This window comes from Camelina sativa, chromosome 14, assembly GCF_030686135.1.
Source record: "Camelina sativa cultivar CO46 ecotype springtype chromosome 14, ASM3068613v1".
NCBI classification, from domain to species: domain Eukaryota; kingdom Viridiplantae; phylum Streptophyta; class Magnoliopsida; order Brassicales; family Brassicaceae; genus Camelina; species Camelina sativa.
The window spans coordinates 9,065,856-9,088,531 of record NC_141893.1 but is presented as its reverse complement, the minus strand read 5'-3'; the positions used below and the strand labels follow the sequence as shown (position 1 = coordinate 9,088,531).

At 35.0% G+C, this 22,676-nt stretch overlaps 4 protein-coding genes and 1 pseudogene across 13 annotated transcripts; 4 read left to right on the top strand and 1 right to left on the bottom strand.

Moving 5' to 3' along the window:
• Nucleotides 1-1,956: 1,956 nt before the first annotated feature.
• LOC104740783 (AT-hook motif nuclear-localized protein 27 pseudogene) lies at nt 1,957-3,635 on the bottom strand (annotated as a pseudogene). The gene has a single exon (XR_015579358.1). The product of XR_015579358.1 is annotated as an AT-hook motif nuclear-localized protein 27 pseudogene (transcript).
• Nucleotides 3,636-11,652: 8,017 nt separating this feature from the next.
• Nucleotides 11,653-13,070, top strand: LOC104740782 (uncharacterized). 6 transcript variants are annotated; one of them, XM_010461479.3, is made up of 6 exons: nt 11,653-11,837; nt 11,939-12,028; nt 12,125-12,263; nt 12,379-12,510; nt 12,598-12,688; nt 12,803-13,070. In XM_010461479.3, the coding sequence occupies exons 2-6, from the start codon at nt 11,940-11,942 to the stop codon at nt 12,943-12,945; spliced, it is 594 nt and encodes a 197-aa protein (XP_010459781.2). In that variant the 5' UTR covers nt 11,653-11,837; nt 11,939; the 3' UTR covers nt 12,946-13,070. The 6 variants fall into 6 exon arrangements, with proteins under 6 accessions (XP_010459781.2, XP_087340546.1, XP_087340547.1 ...); XM_087484420.1 differs by having other exon boundaries at nt 11,659-11,837; nt 11,939-12,034; XM_087484421.1 differs by having other exon boundaries at nt 11,703-11,837; nt 12,125-12,232.
• Nucleotides 13,071-13,093: 23 nt separating this feature from the next.
• Nucleotides 13,094-16,357, top strand: LOC104740781 (putative RNA-binding protein ARP1). Of its 4 annotated transcripts, none has more exons than XM_087484418.1 (8): nt 13,103-13,996; nt 14,377-14,521; nt 14,665-14,791; nt 15,055-15,112; nt 15,347-15,389; nt 15,482-15,794; nt 15,889-16,014; nt 16,097-16,357. In XM_087484418.1, the coding sequence occupies exons 3-6, from the start codon at nt 14,698-14,700 to the stop codon at nt 15,779-15,781; spliced, it is 495 nt and encodes a 164-aa protein (XP_087340544.1). In that variant the 5' UTR covers nt 13,103-13,996; nt 14,377-14,521; nt 14,665-14,697; the 3' UTR covers nt 15,782-15,794; nt 15,889-16,014; nt 16,097-16,357. The 4 variants fall into 4 exon arrangements, with proteins under 4 accessions (XP_010459779.2, XP_087340544.1, XP_087340543.1 ...); XM_087484417.1 differs by having other exon boundaries at nt 13,120-13,996; nt 15,055-15,117; XM_010461477.3 differs by lacking the exon at nt 15,055-15,112 and having other exon boundaries at nt 13,094-13,996.
• A 570-nt stretch (nt 16,358-16,927) lies between these two features.
• LOC104740780 (increased DNA methylation 3-like) lies at nt 16,928-19,398 on the top strand. Its single transcript, XM_010461476.2, has 3 exons — nt 16,928-17,012; nt 17,553-18,861; nt 18,965-19,398. The coding sequence occupies exons 2-3, from the start codon at nt 17,598-17,600 to the stop codon at nt 19,207-19,209; spliced, it is 1,509 nt and encodes a 502-aa protein (XP_010459778.2). The 5' UTR covers nt 16,928-17,012; nt 17,553-17,597; the 3' UTR covers nt 19,210-19,398.
• A 284-nt stretch (nt 19,399-19,682) lies between these two features.
• LOC104740779 (putative inorganic phosphate transporter 1-8) lies at nt 19,683-22,644 on the top strand. The gene is made up of 2 exons (XM_010461475.2): nt 19,683-20,514; nt 21,511-22,644. The coding sequence occupies exons 1-2, from the start codon at nt 19,829-19,831 to the stop codon at nt 22,433-22,435; spliced, it is 1,611 nt and encodes a 536-aa protein (XP_010459777.2). The 5' UTR covers nt 19,683-19,828; the 3' UTR covers nt 22,436-22,644.
• The last annotated feature ends 32 nt before the right edge of the window (nt 22,645-22,676 follow it).

The window sequence follows — 22,676 nt, the reverse complement described above, 5'->3', positions numbered from 1 at the left end:
AGTAGAACCCCCAAAGCAATATTATATGCCTGAATAAATGGAATAAAGATGAATGAGCTACGAAAGATAAAAGAATAAATAACCAAATTTTTTTTGCATAATTGCAAAAGAAAATGTTTCTATGAATTTGTTTATATATTTTTCAGTGGAATGTACGATGATGATTCCATTCTAATTTACGAATATCATTAGATTTTAGCAGAATATAAATTTGCATGCTTCATTACTAAATATTTATATCTCTAGTTAGACAATTTGCACTTTTCATGTCCTTATTCCAAAATTATTTCATTTTCTTATTTTTCTATCAATATATATATATATATATATGTTTCTATGAATTTGTTTATATATATATATATATATGAATAACCGCGTTTTGTAGTGGAAGAACACGAAAATGAGAATACATAAACCGGTACAAAACCATAAATATATTTGAAACCATAAATATATTTGCTTGAGAGATAGATTCTTCATACCAGCCAAAATCAAGAGGTTCGAAATCTTAAACAAAAACTACGTTTGTAACATGAACAGTATATATGTGACCTACAAAATATTTGCTTAAAGCTACTTGTGCCTTGAATGGTCATGTTGTTAGGTTACACTTTACAACTCTCTTAGAAAAGATCGGACCGGTCTAGCTAACTGAAGCATTCATGCAAATATTTTATGTAGGGAATGCAAGTAACTTTTGTGGTCGAATGAAAAACATATTGACATGGCCATTACCCCCAAGTATACATGCATGTCGTATTTGTATAACACAGTTTAGACAACTGTCTCTAAACGCTAAATATTTCTAATTGCCGTTATTTTTTTCTCCTAGATAGTAAGACAAGGTGAGAGATCGCTTACACGGTCATGTCCCTAAACGATTTTGGATAGCTATTTACACATAGTCAATCGAATTTAAACTGTTCAAACGGCTAAATATACGTTATAAACAGTCGAATGATTAACTACACCGTTTAGATACACTACGTTTCGATCAATGTGTTGGCTAATTCTTAACATTTAATTGATAAATATTACATTGAAGTTGTGATCTTTAAGTATACGCGGTTTAAAAGATTCTATACAAATATATATAACTACAAAATTTAGATAAATGCACTAAACATTTTAATGAATATGTACACTAAGTTTAAAGTTTTGACCTCATAGTTATATAGTATTACATTGAAGTTGTGAACAAAAGTTATAATGAATGTTATGGGAAATATTTGCGTCCTAAACGTTATTAACATCAAAACTATATTAGAGTATATGATCATGGAAACGTATTGTAGAATAAACCAATATATATAAGCTCGGCCCTTCACCATTTCTAATAAAACATTCGTATGGGGCCTCAATCGAAGCCCATTTTAGAGGTTTTCTAAAAACTAATAAGGTCTCAAAAGTCAAACCCCCCCCCCCCCAAAAAATTAGTAAAAATGCCTCATAATTTGAAAAATGTCCAATAATAGGCTTCCAAAAAATCCAAAAATTAGTTAAAAGACTCCTAATTTGAAAAATATCCCATAATTAATAAATAGGTTTTAAAATTAGCAAAAATGTCACCATAATTACCAAAAAATCCCAAAATTTTAGAAGTTAATATATAATTTTTTTTGACCGCTCCATATAATTAGCAAAACAAATATCAGCTTTTAATACTTTATTATTTTTTAAAAAAATATATAAATCCTAATTTTTTTCCGTATTGGGTCTCGGATTTCACCTGACCGGCACAGTATATATATATATATATAGTGCAACTTCCGAGATGTACCCACAGATATACTTCATCATCAAGAATACGTCGTGAAGCTAAAAAAAAAAACTTAAAGAATAATGAACTCATTAATAAATAGACCTATACATCTATCAAATCGAGCTAATTATAATAACACTAATAGGGTATACTGCAGCACGAAACCCTAGCAATGAATAAAAGAAAGGCATACATGATATGGAGAAGTTTTACTAATAGCACGAGCAACAAAAATATGCATTTCTCTAACATCTATCAAAGATGAGAAGAAAAGAAAAATAGGAGAAATCAAATATGCATATCAGCTGCTAAACATTAAACACCAAAGATCCCAAAAGAGAAAGACGACTCCACAAGTTGATAAAAACACATAAATTTCCGGACATTTAAAATTCGATTAAAAAGGTGGTCTTGAAGGTGTTCCAGCTCCCCATCCAAGCAAATGAGGATCACCAGAAAACCCATAACCACCCACATTACCTCCTAACTGTCCCTGACCGGTCACTCCTGACGGCGGCGACGCTGATGGAGCTTGCTGCATCTGCGGTGGTCCTCCTCCTCCTCCTCCGCCCGCACCAGCACCAGCACCTTCTTCTTCTTCCTCTTCCATTGGTAGTCTCTCAAAAACCGCATTTGAGAACGAAGCAGCCATTAGTATAACTGGAGCTGATGTAATAAGCGGAGCCACCACGCTTCCTCCAACAACCTGACCTTGCCCACCGGCTAGAAATATTGACAAACCACCTGCACCAGGCGGCGCAGGAGGTGGCAAAACAGTCCCCGTTAGTGAAAGAATCTCAAACCTTCCATGTAAAGTCACAACTCCTCCTCCTCCGGACACACCACCACCGTTTCCGGGAGTGACTGGCTGACGGAGAGTGACGTTAGAAACGGTGCCATTCCCTCCTAAAACGGAGACGCCTCTCCCTCTCCGCCTAGCGTAAGTTGAAACACTCTCAACTATGTCAGCTCCGGGAGATACTTCAAGGACGTGAGATCTAAGCGCGTTGGGGCTGTCGCGGGTTACTATGATCGGTGGCTTTGCTTTGTTCTTAGATCCCGGCGGACGTCCACGTGGCCGTTTCCCTGGTGTTGAGCTTGATGTGTTCGGGTCTGAATCGGGTCGACCCTGTTGATGATGATCCTTGTTTGAGTGTTCAGATTCTCTTGAATCATCCGACGGTTGCTGTTGCTGTTGTTGCTGCTGTTGTTGCTGATGATGATGATGCTGGTCGATAAGATTGATTCCACCCTGCGGTTGAAGGTGCTGGTGGTGAATCTCCGGTCTGAAGAGGTTATGAAAGTATCTAGAAGCTCCACCGCCTTGCTCGTAGCCGCCTTCCATCGCCGGCGCATCTACTAATTCTCTCTCCCACCACTGCTTATTCGCCAGCTCAAATCAATTTCTTGATGCTTGATTCTTGATCCTTCTCGCTCATATATTGCGGAGGTGAAGAGAGAAACAAGAAAAACTCAGATCGAGAAGTCAAAACTCAGGATTTTGAGGAACCAATAGCTAAAGCATTAAGGTGTGATCGGTTACGCAAGCCGACAAAATATAGAAACAGACCAAGAACAGAACTAAACTAAAGACTAAGCAAAAGATAAAGAAAGAAAAAAAAGGTGACTTATGTTAAATGATCTCTTTTAGTAGTCTCAGGAAAGGTAAGAGGAAACCCTAGTTGATTTAGGGCAAGAGGAAGAAGCAGTTTCTTCTTGCATACGAGTCGTAATTTAGTGACTCTGATGTGCTCTGGAGAAAAAAAGGAGAGAGAAGCTTGAGATTCATGTGCGACTCTGCAATAAATTGTTGGTCCTCTCCTTGAACGAGGAAAGTAAAAGCAAAGACATACACCGAGAATTTAGCGGAGAAACAGTCCCTTTTATTATTATATCAATTAATTTAATCATAATAACAATTATTATTATGAATAATACTCATGTTTTTTTTGAAGTTTATTAATACATAATTCACACAAGCCGACAAAAAAGTTTGTGTGTAAGTGGCTATCCTTACATAAGATCCCAAACAAAACTAGGGGTTCGTCACAGGTTTTTGATTTCTTTGGCTCCAATCGGATATAATAAAAGAATAAAATTTTTGAGAATAAGTTTTGAATTTTGTGGGAAATTATTTAGAAGAGAATCAAAAGATAGTGAAAACGTATTGTTAGTTTAAAAAAACAAAAAAAAAACGAAAACGTATCATGTTGAAAAAATTTCAAGTAGAAGTTGGTTGGGTACAAAGATATACTACAGTACAATCTCTATAAATTAATATTCTATAAATTAATATTTATTATAAATTAATAAATTTTTCCAGTTCTGAATTGGGATGGTATAAAAAATGACATAATTTGATAAAATGATAAGCTAATACTTTTTTTTGAAATCCTATGTAAAAATATAGTCTCATCAATATTATAAATTAATAATGATATAAACTATATATATATATATATATATATAGCCAAGAAAATTTAGTAAAATATATGTTTGCCTATTCTTGAATTTGCATTCTTGTTGGAACTCTTCTATAATTTTTTTCATTGCATCAAAAACTTTTGTGTTGTTTTCTCAAATTGTATCCAACAATTGTAGAGCATCTTATAAGCGATAGTTTTACGTGTAATTGGTTATAAAGATACTGTAATATCTTCTTTGACTTCATCATGAAGAATAGTAACAACAATTTCTTCTAAACTATGAACTTTTAAACATTTATCATTTTCACTTTGATAATCTAGTAAACAATTGACATCAATCATATTACGATAGCCAAAATTAGAAAATTAAGAAATGTAAAAATGTGAATTATAACAAAAATATCTTATTTTTAGTCGAAAATATTCAAAACTATGAAAATGGAAATCAATATTAATTTATCGATAAATTAATAATTATTAATTTATCGATAAATTAAAACCTCTATAAATTAATAAAATATCGTGGTCCCGACCTTATTAATTTATAGAGGTTTTAATGTATATAAATCTAGCATCCCTTTGATTGTCAAAAAAAAAAAAATCTAGCATCCCTTTAAAGCGCGTGAAATTTATGTTGAAACGAAAATTATCTACTAAATATTACTGATCATGTTACTGATTTTTTTATGTTCTTAGTCACTAAAACGTTTTTCGTATAAAGGAAACTGACAAATACTATTTCGTCTTCTCTTAAATTTTAATGTACTGAAGCTTCTTTGTACAGTATTCTAAAATTTAGTAACAAGTTGCATCATCCTTACTAGCTAGTTGCATATTCAAATAGTTTATATATATACTTTGTCAACTAATCTTGTAATTAAATGGAAATTCGAATTAAATAACGAAACATAATTAGTAAATACGGGTCCTTATCTTATAGTATTGTATATGGTTAGCAAATATACTACAATAAAGGCGAACCCACGTTCTTCACTAAAACAAACGGATAGGAACAATCTTTAGTAATAAAAAAGAGAGGATTAGTCACTTTTAAGCGTTGCAGAACAATTATTGATTAACCTTTGCTTTATTGATTGATTATTAATTATTAATTTATTTCCAACTCCAGCCAATTTATTTGTGTGTGTGTTTGTTTGTTTGCTATTACTAAACTATCTATAGTTGAGCTTGAACCCGAGCTAATTAGATATCAAAGAATCGATGTTCTTTCTAAAGTTTCCCACTTGTTACATCTGATATTTATTTATATCCACTTTTATTGTCATGGAAGAGAGCATAAGCCGCATAACAAAGCACAATCAATCTAGATAATATAATGTCCCTTTTATCATAATGAGATCTATATATTCATTCCTTTAAATATCGTAAGACGGAGTGGACCCTTTCTAATGATACGTTTGGAGAAAGTTAAATGATCCATTAATGTGAAAGACTAGTTAATAATTATCACAATGTCAAATTAGATGATAGGAGGAGTATTAGCATTTTCAAAAATAATTGATTAGTACTCCTCTTTTTTAACTTATACATTAGGTTTGACCCTGTTATACACCACGGGATAATTTTTTTAAAAAAACTTTTGAATATATTATAAATAGATCAAATTTTTTTGAGTTTTAATATAATTGTTACATTTTTATATATGTGTTCTCACAATAATTAATAAAAAGGTTAAGATAGATATTCATTATATATTAAAATAACTCAGATGTGAAATAATCTATATCCGAATATACTTGTTTGGTTACAAAAATTTTAAAACAATTTTAAAAATATATATCCGTTTATAAAAATTCAAATCACATCATATACTAAAAAAATCTAAAATTTTATTAACTTAATATATTAAATAGTAATTTAAATAATTAAACATAAGATTAAATAAAAGTGAAAGGAAAATTATATTTTAATCTAACATATTGCTTTAAATTAGGTAGATAGATTTTAAGAAATTAATATTATTAAATAATGAAATCATCATGTTTGGTTGTAAAGATTGTAGAGAATTTAGTTGGGATTTATATGGATACAGAAATAAGAAAGGATGTCACAAAAATGTACTCAGAAAATGTTAAGATAGATGTGTAGTATTAATCTGATCTACACTTTCTCTAACATGAATATAACAACATACAAAAATAAAAACAGAAAAACCCACTTTGACACAGATCTTTTTTATATATAGAAATCATTTATACGTTTTTATATAAAAATGAATATCGTCTTTCGTAGTTTAATTTTTACAAAAAAAATGGATAACCCTAAAACACTTACCAATTGCATCAACCCATCCAAATTATTGCATATATTAATGTATTGAACTGGCTAATTAACTCGATCCGACCCATTAATGCATGACCTCACATCGGACCGTGACTGGTTGTCATAATTTTTAACTGCACCCATATAGTAACACCTAAGCTCCTTCAACGTGGAGGCATGTGGCCTGAACCATGTGTGGGACCCGATCCTCAGTAGGAAAGCAGGAAACGGATCGGATCAAACCGTCCATCTTCATGGCATGCGGGACCCGCGGACCGTCGTTTTCATCGGCGCAACCTGGCGAGTCAGGGCTCGGTGCAATGTCCTTGAACCGCACACGTTAGTTTGGTTCGCACGTGCACAGACAAAAGTCACGTGCGGTCAAAATGTCAGAGCATGAAAGTGAAAGGCAAGCTGCGTGACCACGTGGAGGTGGTCGGAATCATCGGTACTTGGTCAATACCTTATCCAATCGCAGTACTCCTCCTCCCGAATCTATCTAACTTACTTTCGCTTCTTTTGCCCGTATTTCTAGTTATCTCAAAAGCAAAATACGTACGTGAACTTTTGTTTGCGTGTTACAACTATCGAAAAATATAAGCTGGTCCAATATAATTTGTATTTTATTATTATTATCTCATATGTAAATTGAAAACGAAATGTACATGTGCTATCATCCGAGAAACTTAGAAAATAAGCGGGAGGTGTTCAGTGCATATATATAATATAATCCCTACCGAGAGCTACACGCCAAATTAAGCAGTAAGCACATCATGCAAGTCTATAAATATGCGACTGCCCTAAGTTTTCGTAGACGCTACTAGTCTAAGACGGATGAACCAGTTTTTCTCTAATTAGTAATTTAAGATATGTATTACTGAACCGATACGTCCAGTTATTGTCACGTGGAATTCAATATTAAAACTTACTAAAATTTACCGCACATGTGTCATAAGAGATAACTTAAGCTTTTCTTAGTACCCGTAAGAGTTTTATAATGTCACCAAACATGGAATAAATCAGTAATAATTATTCGGACAAACACACATCGATCAAAATATCATTTCTTGTTTGTCAGCGATGTAAACATCTCAAAAGGATACTGCTTGTTCGGAGAGATAATCCAAGTATAGTCTTGTGAGGTCGGACATGATTATAAAAATAAGGAAACGTCGGGGATATTAGATATATTGCCCTCTTTAACCAAAAAAATAATAATCCAGACAACAAATTGGGATGCTTAAGATTTACGGGATGCCCATATATAGCTTTTTTTTTTGGGTATATGTATGAGATGGTAACGTCATTCCAGTAGTTTACACTTTAGAAAAGTTATGTATCTAGTCTACACGTACCGTGTCTTTTGAAGATAAAATTGTACATTTTCTTAATTATGCTAGCAGTTTAAACTAAATAGTATTAGAATTGGTGCACACACACACACACACAAAAAAAAAAAAAAAAAAAAAAAGAATTTACTATATGTGGCTTTTTTGGACTAAATAAAAACGGGTATTGTAACGACTTTTTAACTCCGAATCTGGATATATTTTATATTTTTCTCCGAAAGACTTACCAAATCAATTGGCTGACTACCATCATCAGGACCAAGTTTACTAGTATTATACTTGAAATGTTTATTTATTGGCAGTTGATTATGGATGTAAAAAGCTTTACATAAAAAACAATCAACAAGTCTAATCGAGCTCTTTATATCAAATTGTCAATCAAATCATACTTTTTGGTTTGTCGCACGGAATCTAACATGTCCGCTCCTTTGCTTTGTACAAGAAGAAATACTAATTTCCCTTTATTCAAGTGAATTGGTGTAATAAATTTGTTTGGCACAAAGAAGAAAAATACAAATTTGGCAAAATAAATAAATATATGGTCAAGTGGATGAAAACAGAAATACCCCTATCTTATTTTATTTTCTATATTTATTCCGAAAACTTTTACATTATTTTCTTTTTAGTTTTATTTGTTAGCAATCATGCATTTGTATGATATGAATTACTCCAACGATGTATATTAGCTAAATATACTATATGATATGTAGTTTAATAGTTTGTGTTAGTGCCGTTAATCTAAGCTAGAACTCTTTCAATTTATTCTATGGATCAATAATTATATGGTCATATCCCTGTCCATTGTTGTTTTTGTGGTGTAGTCTCTTCTGATTTTTCTATGTATTATAAAGCGATATATGAAGGTGTATTATAGTATATAAAAAGGATTATTTAACTCTTACGACTTTGACTTGACATTTTTATTCTCTATAGACTGATAGACAACTAAATAAATAGGATGAAAAATCTGTATTATATTGCTCCTATCAATCTGGAGAACTTACTTGGTTTCCCAAATATACCTATGTTACTATAAAATTAATTTGTGTATAATAATAAATTTTAACCAACGTAATGATGGTCACAAGTTAACAGGAGCTAGTAAAAATCAATTATAATTAGTGGTCTCCAGATTCCACACTATTATTTTTTATAGAAAAATAATTCAAAAGCAGTTGTGATCAATCAGAAATTACGGGTCAACTTTTTCGATAATGCCCAATCCCATTCTCACATCTTTGGCAACTTGTGATCTACCACCACCCCCATCCACCAATTTTTTTTTAATTATTTTATTTATAAAGCCCGAAGAAGAAAACAAAACCAAAGTGTTTTGTCAAAATTAATTGCCTCTTTCATTTGTTTCTAGTTTCTAGGCAGGGAGGTTTGGATATTGGATCGGATTCGGTTCGGATTTTTCGAATTTTGGTTTTTTTGGATATTGACTATAACATCCATTTGGGTATTTATAAAATTCAGATCGGTTTCGGTTCGGATAATTCAAATTTTGGATCGGTTCGGGTATAATTGTCGATAATCAAAATCAAACCAAAAGTTATTGGACAATGTTTTATCCGAATAGTTTTTAATCTTATTGTACCCAAATAACCATACTAATAGAGTATTAAAAAAAGAATATAGAAATTAAGTAAATGACAAAGTTCTCACAGAACCATACAAATACATAAAAGATGCGAGGCATATTTATCGGAATATCAACTATTTTTTATATGTTCGGTTATATTCGGATATCTATTGGATATCGGTTCGGATCGGATAATATCCGATATCCAAAATAATGAAAGCCAAAAACCGATTGGTTATTTCCTTAATATCGCTTCGGTTTTAATCCGCTTATTTCGGTTTGGATACGATTCGGATTTTCGGATTCGGATTTTATACCCATGCCTACTAGTTTCTACAGTCATTTGGAATGTGAACAAGCCTTCTCAGTTTATAACTTTACATTATACATATTAACTAGATTAGGATCCGGGCTAGAACACGGATTGAAATTCCTTTTATTTATATTATAATTTTAGAATAAAATATAATTTATATGATTGTTTTTAAAAGTTTTTTTGGATAAAACATTATGCAATAAAATCATATGCTAAATATGGTGACATGAAAAAACATATATTTGTAAGTGTTATATTGTTAATTTTGTAATTTTATGTATGAGAAATGTTTATGTTTGTTATTTGTTTCTATTTTAATTTTTGAACATGTTTGGTGAAAGTTTTTTAATATGAGCCGTGCTTAGGTAAGATTTTATTTTCAACTGCACAATAAGATCTCAGAAATCACGATCAAGTGTGATAAATTGCCAAGATTTTATTCATTTTTACGCCTAAGAGTATATTTTTATGTCTAACAGTATATATTTTGTAACAATACATTGAATACTAAAGATTTTATTTAGGAAATTGTATAAATCATTGGAATATTCTCTTTAAGAAGATTCTTTGGGATATTCTTAATTGTATTCATATAGTCCACAGATTGACCAATTAATATTAATCTATAACATTTATTTGTAACCAACCTATATTTAATTTATAACCCATTTTGTAACCAACTTATAAAAATTATATAGTCCACCAAAAAAGGTTATGTACTTCTGTTTTACTATATAGGGGATGCGAAGTGAAGTTATAAACTATTTTAAGCAATCAAACGAAAGAAGTGTTTTATTGAATATGTTGGTTTATAGTTTATACACCTATATTATTATTTTTGAAGTACATTTTGTGTTTTACCCTTGAAGTTTTGGTTATTTAATTTGTTTATTTACAACATTAACCTCTAACTATTTTCCTAAAATAACAATTCCTGGAAACTCATTTAATATAACTATTTAAATCGACATAATTTAATACATTTATTGCCATGAATAGCTTGACAACATCTATACACTTCGATTTTTCCAAAAACAACTCTACACATTAAATTTTTAATCCCATAAAAATCTCCAAACCTATTTTAATAGATCTTTAGAGACTGTCTGATCTCTTAAATTTAAAAATTCGGTTAGAAACACGGATCATTAAATTATCTGGTTTTGAAACACGGGTTAAATCTTCCTTTAATTATTTGGTCAATACCACTAATATAAGAATATTAGACATATTAAATCAGGGTATTTAACTAAAATTTTGTAAAACAATTAAATCATTGGTAAAATTGTGACTTAATCCGACAATAGCTAATAAATTACATATTTATGTATTTATTTCCTCTATTATTGTTCTAATAATTGACAATCCAAACAAAATTATTATTTAATTAAACAAAACAAATTAAATATAAAAAACAAAAAAATTAAAATATTATTATTTTTTAAAAAATTATACACCGCGGATTAAAATTTAGTATATTATTATTTGTTAGAACTAAAGGTGAAATTTATTGACGACGTAAGATAACAGTAAATTATAAAGGTGAGTTGATTGAATAGATTTAACTATTTATTTAAGTAGGGGAAGGAAGCAACATGGGCAAATTGCCAATTTGGTTTTATAAATGGAGCCTACATGTTTACCTGACTCTTTTGGACTTTCTGAGTTAGTGTGTCTGTCCGAAGCCTTTTGGGCCCCCATATTGACGAGGTCCCTACACACCAAAAACCAAGACAGGACAAAAACTATTCTTAGAACTCGCCACGTAGGTATTACGACGTGGAGATCTGTCCACGTGGTACGGTTTCTGACCCGATTCTCGTAAGATTTGACGTGTACGGCCACGATCCGTTGTTACTGTTTTGTCTACTAGCTAAATTACAATCACAGTGTGTATTATATATAGTATATTGGGCCTTACGTAGCCCAATAAAGTTATTTCAGCTCAATTAATTAATAATAGAAGGCCCAAATCTCAAGCAGCATCGCATCTTTTCGATCGAGTGGAGGAATCAAATCAAGCTCCGATAGAAGTCGTCGGAATCGTGTTCCTCCTCAGGCCGTCGATCCAAGGATCACGGAGAATCTATCATCTCCGGTGAGAGTCTGCTCACGGGTAAGTCGATTCGATTTAGATTGATTAATCCTTCTTTTCGTGTCGCTGAGAGAACAAAACTGTAAAGATTACTTTGGGATTTGTTTCTCATGAGTTTATAGGATGCTAGTGTTACGTGATAGAGGATGCTGCTTGCTTATCTGTGTAATCGTCTTCATAAATATGGTGCCTTGTTACAGCCATGAGAGACTGTAAGTGTGCGTAATCGTCTTTCACATTATTTTCCCTATTTGGATTCTTTATTGGGTACAATGGGACATGATGTGATTAGGGGATGTGTCTCTTAGGTTTGATGGGAAAACTTTATATGCTGGGAAGGAACTATGGAAGGAGACACTGCCATTGCAGTCTGGTTCTCGAGTTTACAAATTGGAAGGGCTTAAGTCAAATTCTTGGTATGAAGTCAAGATATCGTACCCAGCTTCTGTATGTCAAATTTTTTGTTTGTTATCTTGCTTGTTCTTGCTTTTTATATTGTTTCCAACTTTTCTTGTTGTCCTTGTTGAATAAGCTGATTTTTTTGCTTTGATGATTATAACAGATACCGGCTCTATTTTCGCTGCAATTACTGAAGAATGGTGAGGTTGGTTTGAAGCTGAACCAGATGAGGAGATTACTCAACACTGAGAAACTGATCTTCAAAACCGAGAGTCTTGAAGAAGTTTATAACAAGGTATTGGTCATCATCTTCAAATGATTTCCTACAACTTTGAAACGTTGATGAGATAAGAACCTTGAGTCATTTTTGTTTCTGATTTAGGACGGATTGTATGTTTTGGTGACGGTTGAACCTGAAGGAATCGTGGCTATACCAAATTTCAAAGAACGATCCTTCGTCATTTACAACATAGGCAAGCTTCTTTCTTTTCACTTGCTATCATCAATTATTTTCACTACATTGAAGTTGCAGTGAATGAAAATGCATATTTTGAAATCTGTAAACTCTCTTCTTTCGTTGGTAACAGTTTGTGAAGAACAGCTCTTAGGCATACCTTACTCAAGCTTGTCAGTGGTGGTTTTGGTAGTTTTGTGTCTAGTGGCCGCGTTGATTCTTCCCAAGTTTCTCCCGTCTTATCTTGTAATCAAAGATGGAGATCGTGATCGTTAAGAAGACGCATTGGTTAAACTCCATTACACACTGATGTTTGTTTCTCAAATTCTCTCTGTTAAGTGTTAACCTTTAGTTACAGGCTTACAGTGTTGATTATTAAATTAAAACGATAATTAGTATTATTAATACGATTTTGAGCGGGACCCATTAGTATGGGGGGGGGGGGGGCGAAGAAGAAGAACAAACTCTTTTTTACAATTTCTCTCTCTCTCTCTCTCTCGAACAATTCATGAATCAAATAATCACGCATCATCGTCTTCGTCATCACCAACTTCTTCATCATCATCATCATCAATGTTAAAATTCCCCCACTCTTTTCTTTTCTATCTAAATCCCTAAAATCACTCTAATTCTGACCCTCTTTTCCCATTTCCCCTAACGCTTTGATGATTCTAATTCGTCTGTGAATCGTCTCTCTCGAGTCTCGACCCATCCTTGTGTACCTAACCCCGGCACAGACTCTTCTCTTCTTCTTTCCGTGGCCCATCTTCCAAAGTTTTTAAAACCCTTTTCCCCCAACTTTTTTTTTATTGTTCTGTTTTTTTTCCCGGGAAATTTTATCTCTTTATTTTTTTTTTGTTCTCTGTCATGATCATTACTTGTCAAGTATGATCCTTTATTAGGTTTCGTTGGGTCCGATCTCTCTTCTTTTCCTGTTTCTCTCCCTCTTCTCTTCGCATACCCTGGTAAACCCTAGAATCTCCTCTTTTCCAAATTCGATTTGTTCTGTTTTCTTCATCTTAACCACCACTCAAAACTTTGTCTAGGGTTTACTGGGTCTAGTTATAGGGGTCTTTTGTTGTCTTCTATTGTAAAAAGTTTCTGTCTTTTGGTTCTAATCATGGCGTATCATTCGATTCCTGGCTCTGGGTTTCATTACTTGAACTCTCCTTTTGGTGATACAACCTTTACTAAAGTCTTTGTTGGTGGCCTTGCGTGGGAGACTCAAAGTGAGACTCTTCGTCGGCATTTCGAACAATATGGTGATATCCTTGAGGCCGTCGTTATTACTGATAAGAACACTGGTCGATCCAAAGGTTACGGCTTTGTGAGTATCCTAATTTTTTTTGTTCATGCTTTTAATGTTTCTATATCTCAAGTTGGTTTATTCTTGGCTGCTTCTAATGAACAACATCCTCTGCGTCCATTTTATGCTTAGAAATTATTAGATACCAAAATGTTGGTTTGAGAGTTATAACTATAGTGACACTTTTGGTAAATGATCTGTTTGACTTTAGGATTCCTAGTTCTTTGAATAAACAAATAGATGTTGAATTCGAAAAATGCTGGTTTTGATGAAACTTCTAGCCATCTTTGCTAACCATAGGACGTCCTTTTCATTCGTTTGATTTAGATATCTGTTTGTTTATATGTTCATGATTGTAGTATGACTCACTACTATGTTTATGATTTGTATGGTGGATTTAGGTGACTTTTCGAGATCCAGAGGCTGCTAGGAGAGCCTGTGTCGACCCAACACCTATTATAGATGGCAGACGCGCCAATTGTAATCTCGCTTCTCTTGGGAGACCTAGGGTCCCTATGCAATATGCCATGATACCCAGCTTTCCTGGTCAGTCTTGCTTCAGTATTCATCTATTCCTTTTCGTCTCATTACTTAACCTTTATAATGTTGGTGAAATATTCTGTTTTTTTTCGATGGATTGTCACTGTGTAAACCATTAATTTATTGCATTGTTTATTTTGTTTGGTTAGGGCGGATAAGACCTGCTCCCCCATATATTGGAAATGTGCAGAGTCCTCGCGGTTCACTATTTGGAAGCCATCCGCATCAGCTATCACCTGCTTATAACTACCAACAAGGAGTGGTGTACCCTTATGGGTGAGTTGCGCAATTTTAAGTTCTATTGTAAATCTGCTATAACAGACATACTATGATAAGCGTATCAGTTCTAATGTCTAATTGGTAGTCTATCTCACAAAGGTTGAATATGTTCAGTCACTTTGGTCAAGTAGCATTTACCGATCACAGCATGGACAATCACTTAGATATTCGACGAGCTAAGCGTAGAATAGTTATCTTCTACCACTTAGTGTCTTGAGTGTAGCACTATGATGTGACATGTTGTGATTGGTAACTTGCAGGAATACAAAAATATAATCGCAGAGGATATGTGGCCGAACTCAATTATTTTTTGGACAGGCAAGGTCATGACATGTTTTTCGACTTTGATAGGGCCGAAATGATCTAATTTTTCCAACGGACATTATGGAGTAGACACTTTAGGCCATTTCTCCTAGCTTAGCAACTTCCCTTTATAGTATAAACATTGATGTATAATTGCTACTTGTCTTATATATATTCTTTTAAAGAGTGTCTAGCAAAAACTTACTCATCTGTGTCTAATATTAGTTGTTCCATTTTGTGTTCTCTCAGGGTTACACCATATGGACCTGACTACATGTACTCACAATCTCAGGTAGGCGTCTGAAACTGCTGCAGTCCTTACTTTCTTTATGCATTTTGAACTGTTTAGTTATAAAATCATGTCTTCTCTTCATGGTGTTGTAGGGATTTTATGGTCCTTACATGGGTCAACAGTACATTCAGGTGTATGGAGTACCTGGGGCAGTTAACTCACCAGGGTATCAATACGGGCAATTGAGTCAGAGTATTCCCGGTGGTCATGGTTATACAGCAGTTCAGGGTTATTCTCATCCAGGAAGTCATGTTCTGCAGCTTGGTGGCACTTCACCTATGTCTGCTATTCAATCTCCATATCCTTCAGCTTCAGCTCCAACACAACAACGTATCATTGTCCAGACTCCTCAGTATATGCAAAGTAGTGGTTCTGATCAAACAACGGGGTGAAAAATTGATCAACGTAAGCTTTTTGGATGTATTTTTTTGGGTTTAAATTGGATTGGAGATGATACTCGCTTACATACACTACATTGGTGTTATTTGTTGGGTTTCAGTTAGTAATTCTTGAAGACTGCTGAAAAGGAAAATAAGAAACTAAGGATAAAAACGTAAAAGCTACTCAGAGTATTGGCAGGCTTCCTGTTTAAGCTTTGCAATTATTTGTTTTTAGCATTCTAGAGGTAAGCTTTGGTACATTAGCTGCAAGTTTTAGTTTCAATACTTGCAAATGTTATCAATCTCACCACTTTACCGCTGTTACAGGTCATAAGTAGTTCTTGCTCACTGAAGAAGTAAAAAAAAGGGTTGCAGGCGGATGAAGGAAAAAGGAAAATGGAACTTGCAGGGGTTGGTTGTGGTTCTGTTTACGTAACCCTTTCATCATGTGTATAGACACTACAAGCTTTCTGGCAATAAACTATATGAATGGTTGAACCTCTGTCGTGGTAAACCGGTAGGATAAAGTTTGGTGTATATATATACATATAAACACATACAGATGCATATAGAATGGTGGATTCAAAATCTGATTCTTTTGGTAGCTGAAGTAGTCTTGTTATCACTAAACACTACTCTTTCAAGGCATAGGAGAGTGTTTAGTAAAGAAAGATTATAAGGTAGATTCTGAAGTCCTATAAAGTCGACTCCTCTGCAGTCTGCATTGTAACTAAAGAGGAATGAATGTCTATTGTGTTGACTTAGCTTCTCGTCTGTGCATATATGTATCTTAGCTCGAGGAGTCTTCTCTTCTCCATGTCTGTACAGAGTTTCTAGACTGATAAGTTACTCTGTTTATGACCATCATCTTCTGCTCAGATTCCTCTATTTCTCTTACCCTTCTTGGACTCGTTTTTGTCATCAACATTCAAACACAAAATAAATTTAAAAATCCTACTTTTATGTTACCATCATTTGGGGCTTTATGAAAGAAGCCCAAAAACACTCTAAAAACAAAGACGGCACGTGGTGAGGGGAAGTGACAAGTGATACCTCCAAATGCGGTTATTTTGAGGGTCCCACGTGGTAGCCACGTGTAACGAGCAAAAGGACCCCATCCCCTACCAGAACTTTGATAATTCAGCAGAACAGAACACACACAAAAAAAAAAAATCTCTCTTCTTTGCTCCTTCCTTCCCTTCATCCTCCGAAGCTTAGAAGCAATATCACGACAAAATCAAAGGTACCAAAAGTCACATTTTCTTTTGTTAATCATTGCCCACTGATGTTTAGTTTCGGGGTTTCTTCTCGTTTTCGCAATGAAATGTGTGATTAGTAGTACAATTGCAATGTTGGCTTGATTTTCACAAATCGATGGCCTTTTTTTAAGTAAGAGTTTTTGAAAACCCCATTTTTATCTCCTGTGTTGTGTGTTATTGTAAACAACAATGTGGATTCGATTCTTGCAATAGAGAGTACTAACAGTCTCGTCTTCAAGCGTTATGGACCTTTGGGATTTTTAGGAAATTTTTTTTTTCACTTTGAACTAGAAGAGCTACTCAGAATGAGCTTTCTGGTTTCTGCATTTATTGGAGTTTTTTCTGGTTAAATTTGGATATAATTCACTATTCAAAATGATTAACTAGACAATGGTGGAAATTTATATGACTGAATCTGGAATATTTGAAGACACTCATGTGCCTAACATTTTGGGAATGTCCTTTATATATTGTTTCCATGTATGTGACACTGCATGATGCTGCCACTATCATATGTTATGCAGGGTTCATTGATATATATTTGCCCCATTTGCTGGTATCAAAAAAACATGAGTCTGTGTAGCGATGGGTTATCGAGCGATCAGTACTTCTTGGTTAATTTCATCATGAGTAATTATTTGGGTCCTGATGTGTATTCTGATAACCCAAGATGCTCAGCTTCTCAGAGATTAGCTAAAGGTTTACCACCTTACACTTTGATGCACGTTGGATCTTCCTCTCTCACTGTTGCGCAGCTACAGAACCTCTACTATAATGTACTGAGAAACGCCAAGTCTAGCCTCGTTGTCCATCCTGACATGATTTATATGTATCTCAAGGGATATCTACCTATGGAACCCATTGGAGAGTTTCCTCAGTTCACGTCTTTTTTCCCCACGAATCTTCACCAGCAGAAAAGGTATTCCCCAAGCCACGAGATTGTGAAAGGGGTTGTTGTTATCGATGAACCTGCACTGGACTTTGTAAGGAAGGAAGAGCTTCAAAGATTCAGATGCTTGTCGCGTTTGAATGACCTTAAAATCGATAGGGTCATGTCTCTGTGTCCTCCACGTGTGCAGCTGGATGAGAGCCGGGGAACAGAGCAGGACTGTTCGAGAAATGGGGATGCAGCGACATCTAATGGACTCGTCACTAGTGAAGACTACAATTCATCTGGAGAGCCTCGAGAAACATGCAAGAGAAAGAAAGAGGAAGAAGCAGTTGTTAGTTGCGTGATCAGTAAACCAGATAGACTCTCTGTGGACATTCCAGAAAGCCAGGGAGTGGAGCAGGATTGCTTAAGAAACGGTGGAACGGTATCCAATGGAATTGTCTCTGACCAAGACTACTATTCTTTTGTGGAGCTTGGAGAAACATGCAAGCGAAAGAAAGAGGAAGAAGAAGCAGTTGTTGGTCATACTGTTGTTTCTAAGAAAGAGGAAGAAGAAGCAGTTGTTGGTCATACTGTTGTTTCTAAGAAAGAGGAAGAAGAAGCAGTTGTTGGTCATACTGTTGTTTCTGGAATGAGTAAAACCCCTGAAAGATTTCGGGAGACATACAAGAGAAAACGGTTCAAGAACTCATCAAAAAAGGCAGCAAACAAGAATGGTGAAACGCTTATGGAAAGAGACAGAACAGATAAACCCACCAGTCAGGCAGTTATACCTGTTCCTCCTCCTGACATGAAGGAATGTGATGCAGAACCGTCGGTTGTCACTACCGGAACAGCCAGTAAAGGAACGCTAGGACCATCTGTTGGTGTTGTTGACATTGGTGTCAACAAAGTTGCTTACTTTTTTCAAGTTGCTTTGCCTGGTGTCCGCAAAGATTACGGTATAGTCATGCTTTGTTGTTGTTACCCATCTGACTATTTCCATAGGTCTCATCGGGTATAAGTGATGAAACACATGAATTGGTTTGGTTATTTTGTGTGCAGGTGAATTCAGCTGTGAGATTGAATCAGATGGTAAGGTGATACTTGAAGGAACAACTACGACAGGTGAGAAAACAATCAAGAGGCATTCTCGGGTTTTCGAAATGAATATCCGGAAGCTGTGTCCCTCTGGACCGTTCAAGATGTGCTTTAGCCTCCCAGGACCAGTTGATCCACGGCTATTCTCTCCTAATTTCCGATCAGATGGTATCTTCGAGGCTGTCATCATCAGACACAAAGACTCTTAACTAAACCGGAGATTCCTACAAGTTGAAAACTTCAGGATCTCTGTAAATCTTTTTGTGTTAATGGATACAGAAGCTAGGCCAATCAAACCTCATGTAAAGGACAGATCATTTACTCTTTGTTCATCTTTTAGGACATGACACCGTCGATTTTGCTTGCTCATCATCAACTGAGAATCTTTGTGTCTAAAACTCGCCGTACCACTAATGTTGTCAGTTGTCACTTGTCCACTCTTCTCAGTAAGTGAATCAAAACCAAAGCCAACTGTATTAAACCGACTAGTAAAAAGAATTCAGGTTTTATTTGGTTACTAATTTCTAAACTGCTGGAAATTTCCAAACAATATGATGTTCAGGTTTGTGCCCATCGTGACAACATAAATAAATATCAAAAAGGACCAAGTCTTCCTCGGAGTCAAATCATAAGCATATTCCATGCTCATAGAAATAAAAATAATGAAATTTTACAAAAAGTTAAGTCGTTATAAGAATCATTGTCCTGTTTTCGTACTTTGTCTTCTCATGAATTCGAAATCTTGATAAACAAAACAAAGAGAAAGAAAAAGAAAAAAAGAAGAAAGCTCTGGATTCAGAATCGCAGAGAGTGGAGAAGAAAGCAAAGATGGCAATAAAGATATTGTCGTCGCTTGATGCAGCTCGAATACAATGGTACCATTTCAAAGCGATCATAGTCGCAGGAATGGGTCTTTTCACCGACGCATACGATCTTTTCTGCATCGCACCGGTCATGAAAATGATCAGCCATGTTTATTACAACGGTGACTCGATCAACACAGCCGTTCTTTCAACTTCTTACGCCATCGCTCTACTCGGTACAGCCGCTGGTCAACTCATCTTCGGTTACCTCGGTGACCGAGTCGGTCGTCGCAGAGTCTACGGACTCTGTTTAGTCATCATGATCCTCAGCTCCTTCGGTTGTGGTTTCTCCGTGTGCACGACTCGTCGCTCTTGTGTCATGGTTAGCCTCGGTTTTTTCCGGTTTATTCTTGGTCTTGGTATCGGTGGTGATTACCCGCTTTCCGCTACCATCATGTCCGAGTTTGCTAACAAGAGGACACGTGGCGCGTTCATAGCTGCCGTGTTCTCGATGCAAGGGTTGGGGATTTTGGTTAGCTCTGCCGTCACCATGGCTGTTTGCGTGGCGTTTAAGAGCGGTGGCAATGGGTTTGAGGTGGTTAAGGAGGCTCCGGCTGAAGCTGACGTGGCGTGGAGACTTATACTTATGATCGGTGCTCTTCCGGCTGCATTGACGTTCTATTGGCGTATGTTGATGCCTGAAACCGCAAGGTCCGTCCATCATCTCTATTTTTGTTTACAAATATTAATTATAATTATTATTTATTTACATAATTTTGCCAATCACAAATCAGTTAGGACGTAATGCAGGACGTTCTTGCTCACTATTTTTATTTGCTTAAAACTAAAAGCTACTAGATTTGATCATTGTGTAGAACTAAATTAAATTATTGTTTTTTTTATTACAAAAACAGTTGTCTTGATGTTTTGATGAGTGAAGGAACGTATTTGTCACCATACATTTGACTTAGAACGAATTTATTTATTTCTTTGTTTGTGTGAGCTCTTCTCTAGTTTAGGAACATTGTAATTGTGTGTTATACCAAACCAAAAACAAGTTTAACTGTATTTTCTAGTAAGTAAGTAATTGACGTGATTAAAACGAATATTCCTTTGATATAATGGTTCTGATATCTCACACACATATATAATATTAGATTCCTTAAAACATATTATTAGATTTTTTTTTTTGTATGTTTTAATAGCTAGGTTTTATGAATATAGGTAGGTATCACTTATTTAAGGGTTACAACTTACAAGTTGGTATTTTGTTCCGAAGGAGTCATTGACTTTGTGAGGGATAAGATAGCATAACACTATGGTATATACCTTATACGCCTCTTATCCTTTTCTGTATATTCATTATTCAACATTAGCCATCCCAAGTTTCCACCAATCATATGTCTACATTATTTTTTAATCAATACAACAGCAAATATTATTTTATATCCTTTCATTTAATATTTATATATACCTCAGGTCCTCAGGTAAATCACCGTATCAGCTCCAGCTAATGAAGCAAGTTTTGTCTTTACATTAAAATTATATATAACTAAACTATCCTCACACGTACTCTTCATAAACAGTTCTTAATTCCAAGTTTCCAACACACTATTATTGCATCCATCAGACAAAAAAGGAGTTAAGAAAGTAAAGTCGATTTTGTAAATACTTTAGTTTAATTAGAATTAGTACTTATGCATGCAGATACACAGCACTTGTGGAAAACAATATCGTCCAAGCAGCAAAAGACATGCAAAGAGTCATGTCAATATCTCATCTCTCCGACGAGACCACGACGGAGCCACCACCTCTGCCACCACCGGCTTCCTACAAACTATTTTCTCGTCGCTTCCTCAACCTCCACGGCCGTGACCTCTTTGCAGCCTCCGTTAATTGGTTCCTAGTTGATGTGGTCTTTTACACAAGCAACCTCCTCCTCTCCCAAATCTTCAGTCACTACTCTGATAAACCTTCTTCCTCCACCCCGGAAAACGTCTATGACGCAGCCTTCGAAGTTGCGGAATTAGGAGCCATCATTGCGGCTTGCTCTACCATTCCCGGTTACTGGTTCACAGTTTACTTCATCGACAAGATAGGTCGTGTAAAAATCCAGATTATGGGGTTTTTCTTCATGGCTGTTATTTATTTAGTCGCGGGGATTCCATACAGTTGGTATTGGTCAAAACATGAGCAGAATAAGAAAGGCTTTATGGTTCTCTACGGTTTGATTTTCTTCTTTTGCAACTTTGGTCCCAACACTACCACTTTTATTATTCCCGCGGAGCTTTTTCCTGCTAGGTTTAGATCTACTTGCCATGGGATATCCGGTGCCGTGGGTAAGCTTGGGGCTATTGTGGGCACTGTTGGGTTCTTGTGGGCTACCAAGGAGATGGACGGAGATGATATAAATCAGGTTTACCCCGAAGTGAACCGTATGAGAATTGCTTTTTTGGTTCTTGGTGGCGTTTGTATTGCTGGAATCTTTGTGACTTATTTCTTCACCAAGGAAACTATGGGAAGATCGTTAGAGGACAACGAGCATGAACAAGATAATAATGATGAGGGCGAAACTGAGCCACCAATTGTTAATGGGCAATCCTCGGCAAGCACTTTGCTTCAAATGCGATGATGATCAATTCAAGTTGGGACAAAGGAACGTTACATGCATTTGTTTATTTTTCTACTTATCGCTTCTAGATTTTTGCTTATGTCTTACTTGAGTTTTTTGTTTTTTGTTTTTGTTATATATGCTTCTTACCCAAGAAACTGTTTAAACCACGTTTTCTCTGTTTTCTTCAATTTACTTACCTAGAATTAGAAAATTTTCAGTTTAATGCTTTTTTCTTTTCTTTTCATCATTTTGATATCCA